Source organism: Ochotona princeps, chromosome 1 (assembly GCF_030435755.1).
Source record: "Ochotona princeps isolate mOchPri1 chromosome 1, mOchPri1.hap1, whole genome shotgun sequence".
Taxonomy (NCBI): Eukaryota; Metazoa; Chordata; class Mammalia; order Lagomorpha; family Ochotonidae; genus Ochotona; species Ochotona princeps.
Window position 1 is genome coordinate 159,483,049 of NC_080832.1, and position 16,427 is coordinate 159,499,475.

The window sequence follows — 16,427 nt, forward strand, 5'->3', positions numbered from 1 at the left end:
GAAACACGTTTAAAATACATTTTTGGGAGCACTTGATGCGGTGGTGAAGACCCTCCTAGGAACATCTGTATCTCTTATTGGGGTGTCTGAGTTCTAACCCCAGCTCTGCTCTCCATTCCAGCCTCCTGGGAAGTAGCAGGTGGTGGCGCAAGAGCCTGCTTCTCTGCCACTCTTGTTGAAGACCTGGTTTGAATGTGTGGCTCCTGACTACAGCCCGGCCCAGTCATGGCTATGGTTAGAGTGTCTGTTTGGGGGTGGGAATCAGCAGATGGGAAGATTTATCTCTCTCAGATCAAAATCAATCCATAAATATTTAAAAATACACACCCCATAGCCTGTTGTGAAATGAGAGATGCAATGTGCCTTACCTGAGTGTTTCCTGCACCGATACAACCGATACACATCAGAGATAACCTGTGGTTGTTGGCTCGTGTTCCTTGGCTTATGTGTCCAAAGAATAATTTTAGACAGACAATGGGATGCAAACATTTTACAAGTTAAATAATAGCTGTTAGATTAAGACAAAAATCAATGAAATGAAAGAAAACAAATGTCTGCTCTGTACACATCCCTGGAAATGTGTTCCTTTGAACCCATTGAATATCTGCCGTATGGAAAACTCAACCAAGTCAAATTTCAGTTTCTGCAAACTGGCTAAAATCTTCTCAGTTTGATGTTGATTCTTCCTTGAAAATATTTTGTTCAAGTATTTTCCTTATTCTGGAATTCATGGTTCAATATGGTCTTTGAATCTTCAATGTCATTTTTATACAAAGGTAGTTTTTAAGTTAGTAATAGAAGAACAATGCTGGAGAGATAGCTAAGCCCTAGCTAATGGGCACTTTGTAAAGTGACTTTTTAAAATTATAATTGACAGCACTGAATAAAAAAGAGTGGAATATATCACTCATGCATGATGGGCTTTGTTGTACTGCCAAATATTGTAACTGTTTTGAAAGCACAGATTACAAGCTTCAAGGACTCCAGTCTTACATGTTTGTAATAATCTAAAAAACACTGGGATCATTTTTCAAATTTCTCATTTACTTTAACCATCTGGCCCCAGACTACGTTCCTGTAGTAGTATTTCTGCCAATTGAAGAAATATCAAGTGAAATATCTTACAGACTGAACTTGATAATAAATTGCATGACTCTAAGGAGTTTTATAAGTGTTAAAAACACATTTCCTTTCATTAAAATGTCTGTACTCAGTATCTTAGCTGGATAATGTTCTCAGGGTTTAAATTGCTTAGTTCCTAAGCACATATATTTGTCATTCACTTTACTGGATATTATCTATTTATGACAGTTGCAAAACTAGATCATAGCTTTAGAAACTAAACATGGTACAGCTACTATAGCATTCAGCAGCAAGTTGTCATCATATTTTTGATGCAGTCTGAATGTCAGCTTTTAGGCATAGATAGGGAGTTTAGGCTGATTGTTTCCTGGAGATTGCCTTTGCAAAACACTTTGTGAATATTTACTGGGTTTAGTTATTGAGAGTCTGGCTCAGCAAACAAGAGCCATAGTGAGAATCAGACACCAACTTATATCCTGTTGATGTTTCCACTTAGATTTTTCGGGACCATTAATGGTATCGCAGCTCTCCAGCTCCAAATTGCTTCATACATCTTAGAGTTGGGACCGATTTATTCTGGTGAATTATTTTTCTTTTGGAGAAGAACTTGATTTAAATCTGCGCGTTGCCAAGGGCGAGGAGCTGAGAACATGGATAGAGAGGTAAGATCGATGCAACAGTAACCCACTCTTTGAATTTTTTTCTTTAAAAGCAGGCCTTTAAGCTTTATTTTTCATAATATTATCCATTGGACAGAATGTATAGAAGTAAGTAGAAATTTAGCCTTCTTTGTAGCACTCCCGAGTAAAGAGAGTGATTAATGAATGTGACAGACAGCGTAGCAAAAAAAGAGTCTACAGACGGTTCACAAAAGTGCCTTCAGAATCTTCCAAGATTCCCATGGTCCACAGTAGGACCTCATTGTGCCTGTCCACTGTTTCTATTTCTGATTAGATTTATAAACACAGCACCACATATTTTCATGTGGCTCATTGCCCAGGGGCAGAGTTAGATTGACTGCACCGAAACTGTGAGGCTTGTGAGTTTTGGGCAGGGGCGAGGGTGAAGTAAGTAGTGTAATTGTTTCTGTGGAGTGACCGTGGGACCTCCTCTGTTCTGAATTACTCATGGCTCAGCCCTTTGACCTAACTGGGCTCAGCCATGGCTGGCAGAGCTGCTTAATCTGCGCTGGAAGGGTCATCGCTGAATCAGTTGGAATGTTATCTGTCAGGCAAGATGTGGGACCACAGCAGGAATAAACACTTGCATGCACATGTACTACAGGCCGGTCACCTAACCTTCGTTTCCCTCATCGTCACGTCAATGGTTATTTGAATGGGAAGTGCCACTGGGGGTTTGGGGTGTGGTGGTGGTGGGGGGTGCTCGCAGTGCAAAATGTATCACAACTCCTTTGGCTAACTTGCTTTTTGGTTAACTCAATGTTGGACCATCTTTGGGAATAGAACGCCTAATTATTCCACATGATCACTGTGACTTTTTTAATGCCTAAGATTGGTGAAATTCTATAATCCATGGTTGTAGTTCTATTGTCTTATTGCTTTTGATTTCAATTTTTTCAAATAGATACTTGCCCACAGTGTAATTCCATCAGGGGATGCTGGTTGGGGGATGCAGGGAAGTTAAAGAATAAGGTGGGAGTGATTTGTAGATTCCGTTGGGTTTGCAACCGTGGATAGTTCATTCTATGATTCCTACGATGATGAGCTGGAGAAATACATGTTTATGTGGGAGTATTTTTTAACGTCATGCATGGAATTTTTATTTTAGAATTCAGTGAGGTGAAAATTTCAAGGCAATTTCAGGCACGGAACACAATTTGTAGAGTAAGCCTTTCAGAAACATGTCTGACTATGGTTCTTACTACTTTCTTTGGTTGTGTGTTTCACAAAGCAAAGATCTCTATTTGTTTTAGGCTGACAACAGCTTGGAAAAACAAAAGCATCTAAATTTTATCCTCTTTCAACACAAACTGAATATTAATTCAATTCTTAGTGGTATGACATGTAGAAATGTCTTTGAAGAGTGCGCTACTTAGTGGGTATGTGTTTTGAATGTGTACTCTTTCTCCAGAGACTCTATATCGTGAACTTAGGTAGCTCCCAATTAGGTATGTTTCAAAAGAACATAATATTCTGTGAGACCCCCTGCCAACAAAACCGCATTAGGCCCTATCTAGTCTTTCTCTCCTTAGCTGGGAAAGGTCTGCTCTGTACACAATCTAACATAGAGTGCTTAGAGCAGACAGGTGCAAAATGCAAGCTGTCTCACTTTGGCTGTTATCCCTTCAATCGAGAAAGTCTTAGCCCAGCAGAACAAAAAGGGTTCTAGCTTAGGATGCATAAATAAAAGCCTGACAGGGGCACACCGGCTGGCTAGGATAATTCCACATTGTGATTTCTGGATATTATCTTAATGCTACCAGCCCCGACAAAGGCATCCCTAGCACTCCCTTCTTTAATTGGTGAGATGCTACTCCTTCAAAACCTCATTGTAGAGGCCGCAGACGGCAGAGGTGTGAGGACAGAAGCCAGAACACTCGTGCCTGTTTGCCACTGCCACAGTCCTCCGGGCAACACAGGTGAGATCAGCTTCCTGGAGTTGTACTAGATTGGTGGAAGGATAAGCAAGCAAACAAACAGTTGGCACCTGTCCAGCAAGATGACTCTGCTGACCTCGTCTGTCGTGATAAAACCGTTGTTCCTCTTAGGATCACTCCGTCTCATTCATGGAAGAGAGCTGCCATGCCAGACTGTGTAGCAGGACAGCTGCAAGATGTGTCTCCCGAAAGGGACCCTAATTGTCATTTCAGTTGATTCACTTGGTGACTTTCCAGCGTGCACTGGAGCTGTTGTCTGTAAGAAGGAACTCCCACTTGAGCTCAGAGGCCACTGTGTAGGACCGACTGTGAGATCTGCCCTTGCAGATAAGGGTAGCCAGACAACTCCAGTCGGCTTTGTTTACAGTGGGACAGAGGAAAACAGGCGAGACGCAAATGAGGGCTGACGGTTTCATGAAGCACAACTGCTTGATCCCAGATGCAATCTGACTGCCCTGAACCAAGCGATGATCCGTGCAGTATGCGGAACGCACTCACCGGCTGGTCTGTGCCCACCAGCCTGGGAGGAATGCTCCCCGCGCCCCTCAGCCATGGCTCTGACTGCAACCAGAGCTCAGTGAGCCACGCGGGGACCCGATTCCTTCTGACAACAATCACATTCTTTTAAAAACTTCATCAACCTGGGTTGTCACCAGTTATAAATGAGTTTGTTGTTGTTCATGGATGTTACTCCACTGTAGATGTCCTTCCAAGTGGAGAGTGTGTACATCAAAAGGTATTTGTTGCTTGCGGATGCACAGGGAAGTGCCATTGGAAACACTGTCAGTCCCGAAACATTTCAAGCCATTTTTTTTTCTTCCCTGTTCAAATCACAAAGCATTGGTTTCCTTCCACACTGTATGTTTAACATTGAATAGGGTAAGTCAACAAATTTGACAAAATCCGGTTTATCAATAGTTAAGTATATGTTACCTTTTCATTATGAAAGGTGAATTGATCTTACTGCGGTCTGTTATGCTAGGGTCCTAGGGCTTCTGGTTAACATTGCCACATGTGTAATAACAAAAGTTGTTGCAAGGATAGATCCTAGGTTATCTGTGCTTACTACGGTTAAAAACAAGTTTTAAAAGGTGTTACTGCCAACTGCTCACAGTGATTTGATTTGAACTTACCAAGCAAACCGAAACAGAAAGGAAAAACGCCACGGGGCATATCCACAGCCGATTTAGTTATGATCCACAAATTGTACTTTTCTGCAAAACTGAGTAGGTAGGTGACAAGACAGATGACACCGATGGCTAATTTTTTTCTTTTGTTTTGAAATGCCATCTAGGCATTTAATAAGTTAATATGAATTTCATAAATGATAACCTTGACATAGACACATCTACTTAACTGGTAATGAGTGATGTTAATAGGAGGGAAGCATTATTTTGCATGAGTTAAAGAGGTGAAAGTTTTACCACAAAGTAAAAACTCGAAATTGGGACGTGAATGGAGGCAAGACGCCCAGCACCAGGGGCAAGTGCAGGAGCGGAGGGAGAGACAGGAGCGAGGAGATGGGCCGAGGGGAGAAGTCAGAAATCATCGCTTGGGAGGCACTCAACAACATCCGTGAGGGCTGGATGGTTGAGTTGGTTAGATGGAACTAAGCTTTAATACCCATTGACAAGTACAAGAGCCAAATGGGATGGGGGACAGACTGGTCTATTGCTACACATACTGGCAAGCCAGGGTAGGGGGCGGGCCTGGTGGGGATTATTGTGGGTCGACCCGAGTAGGCTGCAGCTCCCACTGGTTGAAGGGCCGAGTATGTGCTGGGCAGAACCAGACTGGACTGCAACACCCATTGGTTCCAGTGCAACTCGGGACTGAAAACAGAAACAACCCAGCAATTGAAACCACCAGCTGATCGGGGTGATGGACTGTACCGGGCCCTGTGCTTGCTAGAACATACAAGAATCTAGTCTGGGAATACCTCAAAGTTTCTTTGGAGATCTCCCCAATCGAACTTCTGGACTCAGAACTCTAACCAAAAAAAGACAGAAGACAGAACAGGTCAGTCATTCATATCAGCTATATGTTGGCAGCGAAATATGGGGCAAACGGAGACTTTATGATGGACCATATCAATCAGTGGACGACCTCATCGAGCGAAACTGGCAGCGATTCATAACTGGAGAACTATTAAAACCACTTGAGCAAATATCTCAGAGCATGGCCCACATCTGGGACTTGGGGTGGGCGGGAAACTGGGTGGGGCTTCTTCCTCAATATCCCCCTTTACCTGAGATACACGATGGAAACAATATGGACATAATAGTATTACCCACTTCCCTATACCCCCTGAACCTTTTTTTTGTTAACCATAATTAACTATGTAAAGATTGTCAACAACTATACAATACAATACAATAAAATAAAATAAAATAAAAAAGAAATCATCGCTTGTTTCCTCTCGGACATGTGTTAGTAGTAAAGAGATCACGAAATACAAACCAAACCATCATCCTCCCAAAGAACCCATCTCTGCTGTGTGTCCTAGCCACTGCTTTTGCTTCGAGACCTCTGTAACAGTGGAGAGCAAGTGTGTGATTTCATTTGAAGCCCTTGGTAAGGAAATGAGGTCTGTTAGTAGGCCACATTCAGCTATTTAAAAGCGTGTTTAACTCCATCTGATAGGAGTGAACTGGCAAAATGACTGAACCATGTCAAGAAAGCTAGTATCTGTTGCCTCAATGAAGGCTGTGAAGGAAGGGGTCACATTTTCACCCCTTTCTCCATCAAATGGAAGAGCACTCAGCGAAGTTACACACCACTGCACTTAAAAGTTTGTCTAATATTCTTACATTACGATTGAAAAACCGGGTAAATGAATCTTTTAAAAGGGTATTTATTGCATATGTTTTCATGTATGAATAGGACACTGAGTAGCTTTTAAGGTTTCCATCAGTAATAAGACAATCTCCCAGATTCTATTACATGGTTTAAGTAGAGCAATTATGTATCATATAGTATTTTGCTTTACAGAGGTAAAATGAAGTCTCAGAATTTCAGAATTGCTTAGCTGTGGATACATACTTGTTTTAAACGTCACTGGATTTTTCTTTAATTACAATTTATTACACATTTCTCTTCAATGAAAATCGAAGTTTTTATAAGTGTGATCTTTACTTGAGATTGACTCTTTTCATCCTTGGTGAAAAATTTGAAGATCTCCAGAGGCAATTATTTTGTTTTCATGGATATAAAATCAGTTTCAGAATAAGTCTGTCCTTTAGAAAACAGATTCTCTGAACGTTAGACCCTGTATCTTGGTTGATGATACGGAATATTAGTAAATCTTCAACATGTTATCATTCTGTTATGTTATTTTTCAACTTTTTTTTGCTTTGTGGATATGATATAGGAACAAAGTGTTTTTTTTTTTAAAGTAAATTAGACGCATTATAAACATTTTAGCTACAAAGGGAAATAGAAACTCAGTGCAAATCAGGGCAATGATTGCAGGCTTCCTAGTTTTATTATTCTTAATCCAGTCATCACAAACTTTATTAAATTAATGACGCCTCCTGGAGCCTCCTCTGTTATAAAATTATGGTTCTGTAGTGGACTTGCAGTTTTGCTTCGGTAGACCTAAGTTTTAGAGTACAACCTCAGTTTCAATGTCTTTACCGCAGATACTTAAAACATTTATTCTGACAGTTACCAAGTGTTCATTTAGAACTTGTATGACTCTGAGAATGCTAATAATATTTCAGGCTATTCATTTTCATTCTAGCCATTTATTATGCATTCTGATATTAATGGGTTTCCAGTCAAGCAATGAATTCTGGTTCTCTGTAGTATGTATCCTAAGAAATTTTTGAGAGCCCCAAGGAATTTGATTGTTCTAGCATGTCACATTATTTTATCTGTTACGGAAATTTAAGAAGATTGGCTTATATACATTTCTTCTGTTATTTAAATAAATAACCTGTTCAGATTCCCCTTAGAATCTCAGAGCAGTTTAAAACAAATATGGGTGCAAGGGAGAACAAATATATGGCCTATACACTTTCTACAAGATATTTCGATTCTTCCAAAGTTAAATGGTGTCATTCCAAAGCTTGCAGGAAAGCTGGTGTGCAATGCCAGTTTCTCACTGTGAATTTTCTAGTGCTTCTAATTTGTTGAAGGCTTTTTGCATTAATTAACAATGATAAAAACAAAGTATTTTGATGTGACCTTCATTTGGCATTTGTATTAACTTTTTTATCCAATTTTATTTAATTCTTCCACTTCTGTTGTTCAATTAGTGCTTGACCCCTTTAGGAGAGATGTAAATTAAATGACATTTCAATGCCATCCCATATTTAAAATACTGTGTTAGTTGTGGATCATAAATGATGATCTTCATTCTTTGGCTAATTTATTCATTTAACAATTTCCCTCCAGAAGTTTCAGCAGAAGGCTGTGAAGCAAACTAAGCAGAAGAAATCCAAGTCGGCTGAATTTCTGATGGGTGAGCCTCGCTTGATGAGTTATTGCTCATAATTTGTGTAAGGATTAATTAACTAATTACAGACAAATGGCTGTGGGCGAAATTTTGCTCTTGCTTGTCAGGGTGCAATTTGTAATTATTTTAATCATTTATTCTTTTTTTTAAGAGTTAATTTTAACCTAATTCTGTTTTGGTGACATTTGAGGACGATTCACTGGAGTCTTTTTGCACAAGAATTACTGGAAGGAATTTTCTGCTTGTCAGTGGAATATATTTTGCTCTTGTGTGATCTTCTGACCTCCTTGTTGTGCTCTAGTTAAAGAAGATAGAGATGCTATGGAAGGCATTATCAACCCAGCTTTTCACATGAGCAGCCCAGATCTCTCAGCAGCTCAGACTTCTACAAAGAGCGTTATTAGATGTGACATGCTGGCTCGCACCCTTGCAGCTCATCCACAAGAATTCCGGCTGCCGGCCTCCTCAGAACCAAAAGGTGTGACTTCAGTCTCGATTATCTTCACACTAGATGACAGTTGCTACACTCCTGATCTGACCTGGGCAGCGGAGCCAGCATCAGGCATTCCATCCCTGCATATCCGCACAGGTTTCCTAGGAGACCTTGGATGGAGCTCAGCAAGGCTCTGGTAGGGATGTACTTCGTCATTGGTATGTAGGCCATGGTCTGATAGGTGAATGTTTCTGAGCAGAGAGTCCATCCTTCTCTCAGGATGCTGATGTGGAATAGGTTTAGTCGGTTAGGACATAATGCCCTAGGCTCTGTGCAGTCAGGAAGTCATGGGTGCTCCTGTCTGTAGGTGATCGTACTGCCAGTTTACAGGGTGCCTTTGCTGGCATCCCGGTGAGGGCCAGGGGTTATGCTGGCATCCCGGTGAGGACCGTGGGCTATGCTGGCATCCTGGTGAGGGCCAGGGGTTATGCTGGCATCCCAGTGAGGACCGTGGGCTATGCTGGCATCCCGGTGAGGGCCAGGGGTTATGCTGGCATCCTGGTGAGGACCGTGGGCTGTGCTGGCATCCCGGTAAGGGCCAGGGGTTATGCTGGAAATGTGGTGAGGACCAGGGGTTATACTGGCATCCCGGTGAGGACCATGAGCTATGCTGGCATCCCGGTGAGAGCCAGGGGTTATGCTGGCATCCCGGTGAGGGCCATGGGCCCTCTTTTAGGAGAGCACATGCAAGAGGTTGCGTGTAGTCCTTAATATATGGGATCTCTCTGCAGAAATATTCTCCCTGATTTTCTGACTTGGAGGTTGGTTGTTTCTGGAGGTTCAAGGCAACTCCCGAAATTTAGGACAAAATACACTTGTTATCAGGTCAGTACCAGATGGCTGGCTCTTCCTGCTCCAGAGTGAGGCGAGTCTCAGTTTTGACCCAGCTGCTTAAAGAAGGAATGGTGATTCCATACCTATGGAGAAGACCGTCATTAAAAGTTGCTGTCTTTGCTCTTGTCTTCATTGAACAAGACAAAAGACATCAGGATTTAATGACCAGATAGCTTTTTGGAGTGGGAACTGTCTGGAGTAATGAAGCATGAGCTGGCACAGATGTGTCTTCTGCTGGTCCCACTTAGCAGCCTCATCATGATTTCCACCTGTACAGTGCAGGCACTCAGCTCCCAGGAGGATATCCTGGGATACGGAGCTTTCAGTCTGTGGTTTTTCATTTCTCAGGCTCAGGGGGACATTCTGCCAACCCCCAGGTTCCTTTCCTGTATGTTCTGCATCTACATTCTATCAATATTGTGCGTATTGGTACCTTTGGAACTAGCATGGCAAAGTTGCTTTTGCTTGTGTGTGTGTGTATGTGTGTCTGTAGGGGGGCATGTTTTTCAGTAAGCTCATAGCTGTGTGATAGGATGCTGAACTCTCAACAATGCTATTGATAACAACAATGATAACAACAGCACCTGTTCTCATGTGCTTATTATATATTAGTCATATACTAAGTACTTGACATACACAAAGTCAGTGAATTACCTCTTTTGGGTGACAGATTAGAATACATATTCAGGTCATGCCATAATTTAGGCTACACAGACAATGGGTCAGACGCGTTTTAGTGTCTTGCTGTTTCACTGTTTTGTACTTTATAAATTATTGTCCTCATCTGTACGGTGTAAGAATATTTCAGAGCCTATCTGTGTTATGAGCACTAGGCAGGGAGAAGACAATATGCAAGTAGTTACATCTCTTTTCATATCACTTTCACTGGAAAATGCTCACCTGGCCTGGTCACAGGAAACTTCAAGAGAGTCCAAGAGATGTTGTCTTATATTATGAACCAAGATTCAAGCTGAAATGGAAAACTCTTCAGGATCAGTTAGGAGACCTTACCACAGGCATATTTTATTGTGACCTTCATTTTATGGGATGGAGAAATCTCAGATTGTAAGCTGTCTGAGATAAGGCACCCAGTGAGTAGAACCAATGAGGGTTTCATTCCAAGGCTCCTTTGATCCCGTGGTTGGCAGGTCTTACCTTCTGCCACGTGGCTCATTGTGGGAGATGCCATTAGTGAAGGAGCCATGGCACTGGGAGGGCCCCTTGGTATTCATCTGGCTTCTTAGTCAACCCTGTCAACTTGGAAGATGAATGTGTGGTGTCATTGGCCCTAGGTGGTTTTTAAAGCTTTGGCTCCCTTGATGGAAAATTGGTTTTCCTTACTAAGGTAGGGTATTTCACAGTTGGACACTGAGAAAAAAGTTGTACCCCAAAGAGAAGATGGAGCAGGCTTCTTTGATACTCAGCAGATGTGTTTAGATTTCTGTAATAAGATTTCCAGCTCCTCGGTAGCAAAAGATACCAGGAAGCTTCTGTGAAAATCTCTGAATCTGAAGTTATTCAGGGTTGCAGTACCACTTGATGGCTTAGTGAATTAAAGCTCAATAAAATAAGGCATGAATAATAATCACACTCATGTTACAACAGTGGAGGAGGGAGAGAGGAGGAAGAAAGGAAGAATGGGAGAGAAGAGATGGAAGAGAGAGAGAGAGATGAGATCACAAACAGGCTGACATCTAATAGAGCAGGATGCAAGTGAACATTACAAGCAAGTCTTCTTCAACAGAAGCATAGTATGAAGGACATACGTAATTTAAAAATTTCTAGTAACTTCTGTAACAAAATTAAAGAGAACAGGTGAATTCAATCATTCCAACCAATAGCTACAAAACTACTTTTAAAGTCAATGTGTAAAAATTTGGAGATATTTTATACTTTTTGCAATCTTTGAATCTCAGTGCATACTTTATGAACCTTCATGCTAATCATGCCCATTCAAGTGGTCCAGAGGGATTCTGTTGCAGATTTTGTGTCTGTATGTGAGAGATTAGAATGAGAATGCCAGGCATTTAATTTCATGAGTGACGATAGCTAATTGACCTGATTTTGGAAAATGGGGAGAGAGAAATTTGTAATCCCAAAGTGGAATATTGTGGATGGACCCTAAAAATGGAAGAGCTTCTGTGGAAAATTCAGGAATGAGCTGTCATCCTGGCAAGTCCAGCCCATCATGGACACAGGAAGTGATTTTTGCCATTTCTATTCTATTCTAGAACATAGCCAGTTTAAAAAAATACCTGATAGTTTACTACTGTATGTGTTTTGGGAGACCTTCCAAAAAATTCAATTGCCAATGAGATGTTCAGTTTTGTGGCCTATGAAGAAGGAAGAATCATTGATATCAATGAATTTAGAAATTGTGAAACTACAGGAATCACAAGAATACTTTTTCTTATCTATATAATTTTACAAGAACTTTGTATCATCTTCTTACATGTATATTTAGATAAAATAATTACATTCTTTCCCGCATAGTATCCACTACCATTAGCAAAAATATTCATTTGTATGAAATACACATGTATTTTTTAAGATGCTTTTTAAAGAAAAATATTATAAGCAGTGTCATATTCCAGTGCTACTGTATCCAAATGATTTAAAGAAAATATAAACTACCAAATATAAATTTTAATTATGAAGAGAAATGCTAAAGTAGTAGAAAGAAACGTTGGTTGAGAAAGTTTTCTGATCCATAATGGGTTAAGACACTTAGTATATGATAGGGAGAGAAAGTACATGCAGGTTGGGAATGCTTTTTCTGGGATGCTCGGAAACACACGTACATTGTACTTCACATTTTTTCAGATTTTGAAATATTTGCAAATACATAATGAAACATACTGGGGATGGAACAGAACTCTAACCTTGAATTGTATTTATGCTGCATATGCGACTTGGGTTATCTTCTGATGCTTTCCCAGGCGCATTAACAGGGAGCTAGATGCAAAGTGGAGCAACTGGCGCTCAAGCCAGTGCCCACATGGGGTGCCAGCACTGCAGGTGGAGATTCGACCTCCTAGGCCATGCACTGGCCCCTTGTGCAATATTCTTCATAATTTTATGCATGAAACGAAGTGGTTTTTTTGAAGATTTTATTTATTTATTTGTTATTGGAAAGTTAGACTTACAGAGAGAAATATCTTCCATCCGCTAGTTCACTCCCCAAGCAGTGATAACAGCCAGAGCTGAGCTGATCCAAAGCCAGGAGCTTCTTTTGGGTCTTTCACATGGGTGCCTGGTCCCAAGGCTTAGGGCCATTCTCGACTGCTTTCCCATGAGAATACATATACAGAAATGTATTTCTTGAAGTCTTCTTCTGGGGAAGTGACCGTTTGCTGTAGAGCTGACCTGTGCATGGGGTTCAGTCCTTGTTACAAGGTGTCGGTGGAAGAAGGGCAGAATAAAATGGAGCTCTTGGCACTGCCTTGCCACTGTTGCCTCATCTCCTCTCCACCTGTTCGCCCTCATGCCATTTTCCAGCAGTGGCTTCTCATTCTTTTCTCAGTTCCTATTAGCCATCGCTTGTAGGTAAGCAATGGGCAAAAACATTCAACACCTTCTTTGGTAAACTGCCAAAGAAATGTACACATTTGTGATTATTTGGGGCTCCATCTTGGCTGGAACCCATGCTTGCTGTGGCACTACTGCTTTGCGATCACCACATCTCAGCTCATCTGCCTCTTTCACTGCCAGCTGCACCCTGGCATGACAAGAAAAGCCAAGTTCAGAATGAGAGCAGTTACAACGGGAGAGGGGCGGAAAGGACACAGCTGCTTCGAACACGACAGAGAGGATTTGGCTTTGATTCCCAAGATAACAAGGCCTGAGGGATGGGTGGATAGGAGGAACAACTTCAATATTTTGGAATGTGTTGTGTGACGGCATTAAAAAGATACTGGATGCTTGAATTTTCAAGGACAGTAAAATGCAATCAGGGACAAATGTGAGAAGGGGGTGTGAAAAGGTTTTAGATAGGAAGAAATAATTATAGAAGTGGGCCAACAGTAAAACAAATGGTCAATGAATGAATCCTTTTCATTTGGCAGGTTTTCCCACTTGTAACTCTTTGAACTAAGTTATTTCAAGTGACAGGTGGAAAAGATATGAACACAGTCACTTCTGTGCATCATTGATTAAGCAGGTATAGCTACACTTCCCCATAAATGCAGATTGAAGAATAGTGAAGACTCCAGCCACCCATCTCCTGTTTGCTGCATGGAGCTGAGGGTCATAGCCATTTCTTCGCTACTTTGCTGGACACCACATGATGCTGTCTTCCCAGGATGCATATTGGCTGTTAAGTTGCTGTGTGAACTGGTGTCACGAGGAATTTCTTAGTGGAAAGTCACAGAACGTTCTCTGGCAAATTCAACAGAAGGGTTTCTGATTAAACAGAAGGATAACTAATGGTGAGAAGGAGCAGAAGTCAAGGTGCCCTGGACACACAGGAAGCTGGAAACACAGGGAGCGTCAAGCAGAAGCAACTAGTTGGTGCTTCGATGGCAGTGGCGACTGTGGGCATCGCCAGGTGTCCTTTCTCTCCTCTATTCACTTCAAGAAAATACGGGCTCTTAGTGGAGAGTATTTCATTGGCTGCACTTAGATTGTTCGTCCACCTCTTGGCTTCCTCAGATGGTAGGAGGAAAAGATTCTGTTCAATGTACTACCCTCTTCCCCTACATCTTCTGTAGTTGGGGGCAGATGTCAAGACTACACAGAATAGAGAGAGAGAGAGAGAGAAAAAACAGAGAAGTTGGAGATAAGATAGAAAGAGAAAATAAACTAAGTAAAAATCTGACAAATGTTCCTTATTCTTCATGTGTCTTGAATTATTCACTGTTCATACTTTAATGGTAATAATGTCAGTACGACTTAAATGAGAATGAAACTGAAATACACATGTGTGTAGGACATAAATAATGTATGTGATGTTTTGTTTGAGGAGCTGCGAAGCACCTGTGGAGATTACAGTCGAGCCATTTGGATCAGTCGCACACTGAAAAACCAGATACATGATTTTTATATATCTGATTTTTATATGATTTTTTTTCACAGATTTTTTTACATAGCATTTCTTGGCTGATGTGTGTATTTTTAAATTATTGGAAAAAGTGTGTGCGTGTGTGTGTGTGAGTACATATTCCAATACAGACTGAATATCACTAATCCAAACATCTGAGATCTGAAATGCTCCCCTGGTCGGTTTTGGTGTTTTGTTGTGAGGTTGGAAAATTCCCTATGTGATAACATCACAGTCAAAACACAGAGGCAGACCAAGGGTACTTTATAAAATTACCCTCAGGACCGAGTGTGTAAGGTCCATGTGAAACGTAAGTGGATTTCACGTTTAGACTGGCCCTCATGCATATGCCAGCATTCCTCCACCTGCAAAACATTGTCGGACTGCAAATCACTTCTGGTTTGGAGCATTGCACGTAAAGCACACTCTACTAGTATAACCTGGATGTGGGTTTAGTTGATTTAAACTAAGGATATTTAGTTTAAGTAGCCTAAAATGAATATAATTTTTCTGTGCAAAAATTTAGACCAGCATTTCTGTTCACTGGTATGTCGGTGATGTGGTCAGTCTTGTAAGCTGTCGCGCAGGACATGCGGTCCTTTCACCCCTATCCTTTTACATGAAAATGCCTAGCCAAAAGTTCTTTTTGGCAAATAGAACGTAACGTAATATCAACAAAATACCGTATAAAGTTAAAACTTCAGTAAGCTCCTTTTAAGCCACCATTTGACCAATTCATGTCTTGTATTTCCATTTCAAGGAAGACTGTGAGGTCTTCTGGCAAATTATCAATTCCAAGGAAAGAGAAAGACACCCAGCCTGGGTCTCCCGCCAGTGTCTCAGGGGCGGAGAGAAAGCGTCATTTTCATGAGCATCATTTGCAAATGCTTATTGTCCTCGGCTGTGATCTTCAGGTGTCGGGATGCCCAGTGCTTACTGTGAAGTGTACACCTGCGCAAGCTTGCGCTTGTTTCTTACTTCTGGAAATGTGCACTCAATCCAAGAAATGCTGGTTTTAGTTCTTGCAGGAATATTCACTGGGTCTTTCTGAGAGGTGCTTGGAATAAAAATTCAGGCCTTCTAGTGTGGGGGGCTGCACAGCTCTTCCTGCTCATCTGTGAAATACAGAGGCACAACAAAGAGGGAGCGGGTTAGAAGAGTGGTGATCCATTTTCACTAGGCACTGACAAGAGAGCAGGGGATGCACTTAAGAACAAAGTTCGATTAGGACCAAAGAAGATGCTGGAGAGAACATGACAGGGCTTTCAGTGGGTTTAGAGGTGACAACAGTCCCTGGAAGGCCCCTGCAGCAGGTTGTGGTTTCCAAGTGGCTCTCTGCAGTGGAGGCGAGACCAGTGGCTTCATGGCAGACTGTCATTGTCAAGGTAGACACCTCCACCAAAGGCAGCAAAGGACCAGGGCAAGCAGTAGAGAAAGAAAACAGATATTTCAAAGAAGCTGTCTGGAATCACTTTTGAGCATATGTGCTCGAAGACCTTCTAGGGGAGAGGAATAGGGGGTTGAATTAGGGATTGGAGATTTAGGAGCATTGTACCTGAAATAGAAACGATGAATTAAGGTTATATTTGTGATCCTTAATTTATCTTCTCACAGATTTGGCCGTTAAAATATATGTAGGTACAGAAATTTATAATGGGAATATCATATATGCTCTTGTGTCAAGTGCATCATTCAGGCTGATTAAACACATGATGAGAATAGTTCTTTCCCATGATGGACTACAGGTGTTATATAAAATCTATAATACCACATTTTAAATGCTCTTTACTTCAGGGCATTTTAACTATTATTAAGAAAAATGAGATAGGAACATAATTTATATTTACTGAGCCAACCTGGATTTGTACCTAGGTATCAGTGAGCTCCTAAGTGATTTAAATCT

The 16,427-nt window shown here is 41.3% G+C and overlaps 1 protein-coding gene across 1 annotated transcript in view; it reads left to right on the forward strand.

The window, feature by feature from the left end:
* Positions 1-3,570: 3,570 nt before the first annotated feature.
* Positions 3,571-16,427, forward strand: part of LOC101532567 (uncharacterized) — a 253,999-nt gene continuing 241,142 nt past the window's right edge. The window contains exons 1-3 of the mRNA XM_058670437.1: positions 3,571-3,682; positions 8,088-8,165; positions 8,461-8,637. Of these exons, the coding sequence (XP_058526420.1) occupies positions 3,571-3,682; positions 8,088-8,165; positions 8,461-8,637 (367 nt within the window). The remainder of the gene's footprint in view (positions 3,683-8,087; positions 8,166-8,460; positions 8,638-16,427) is intronic.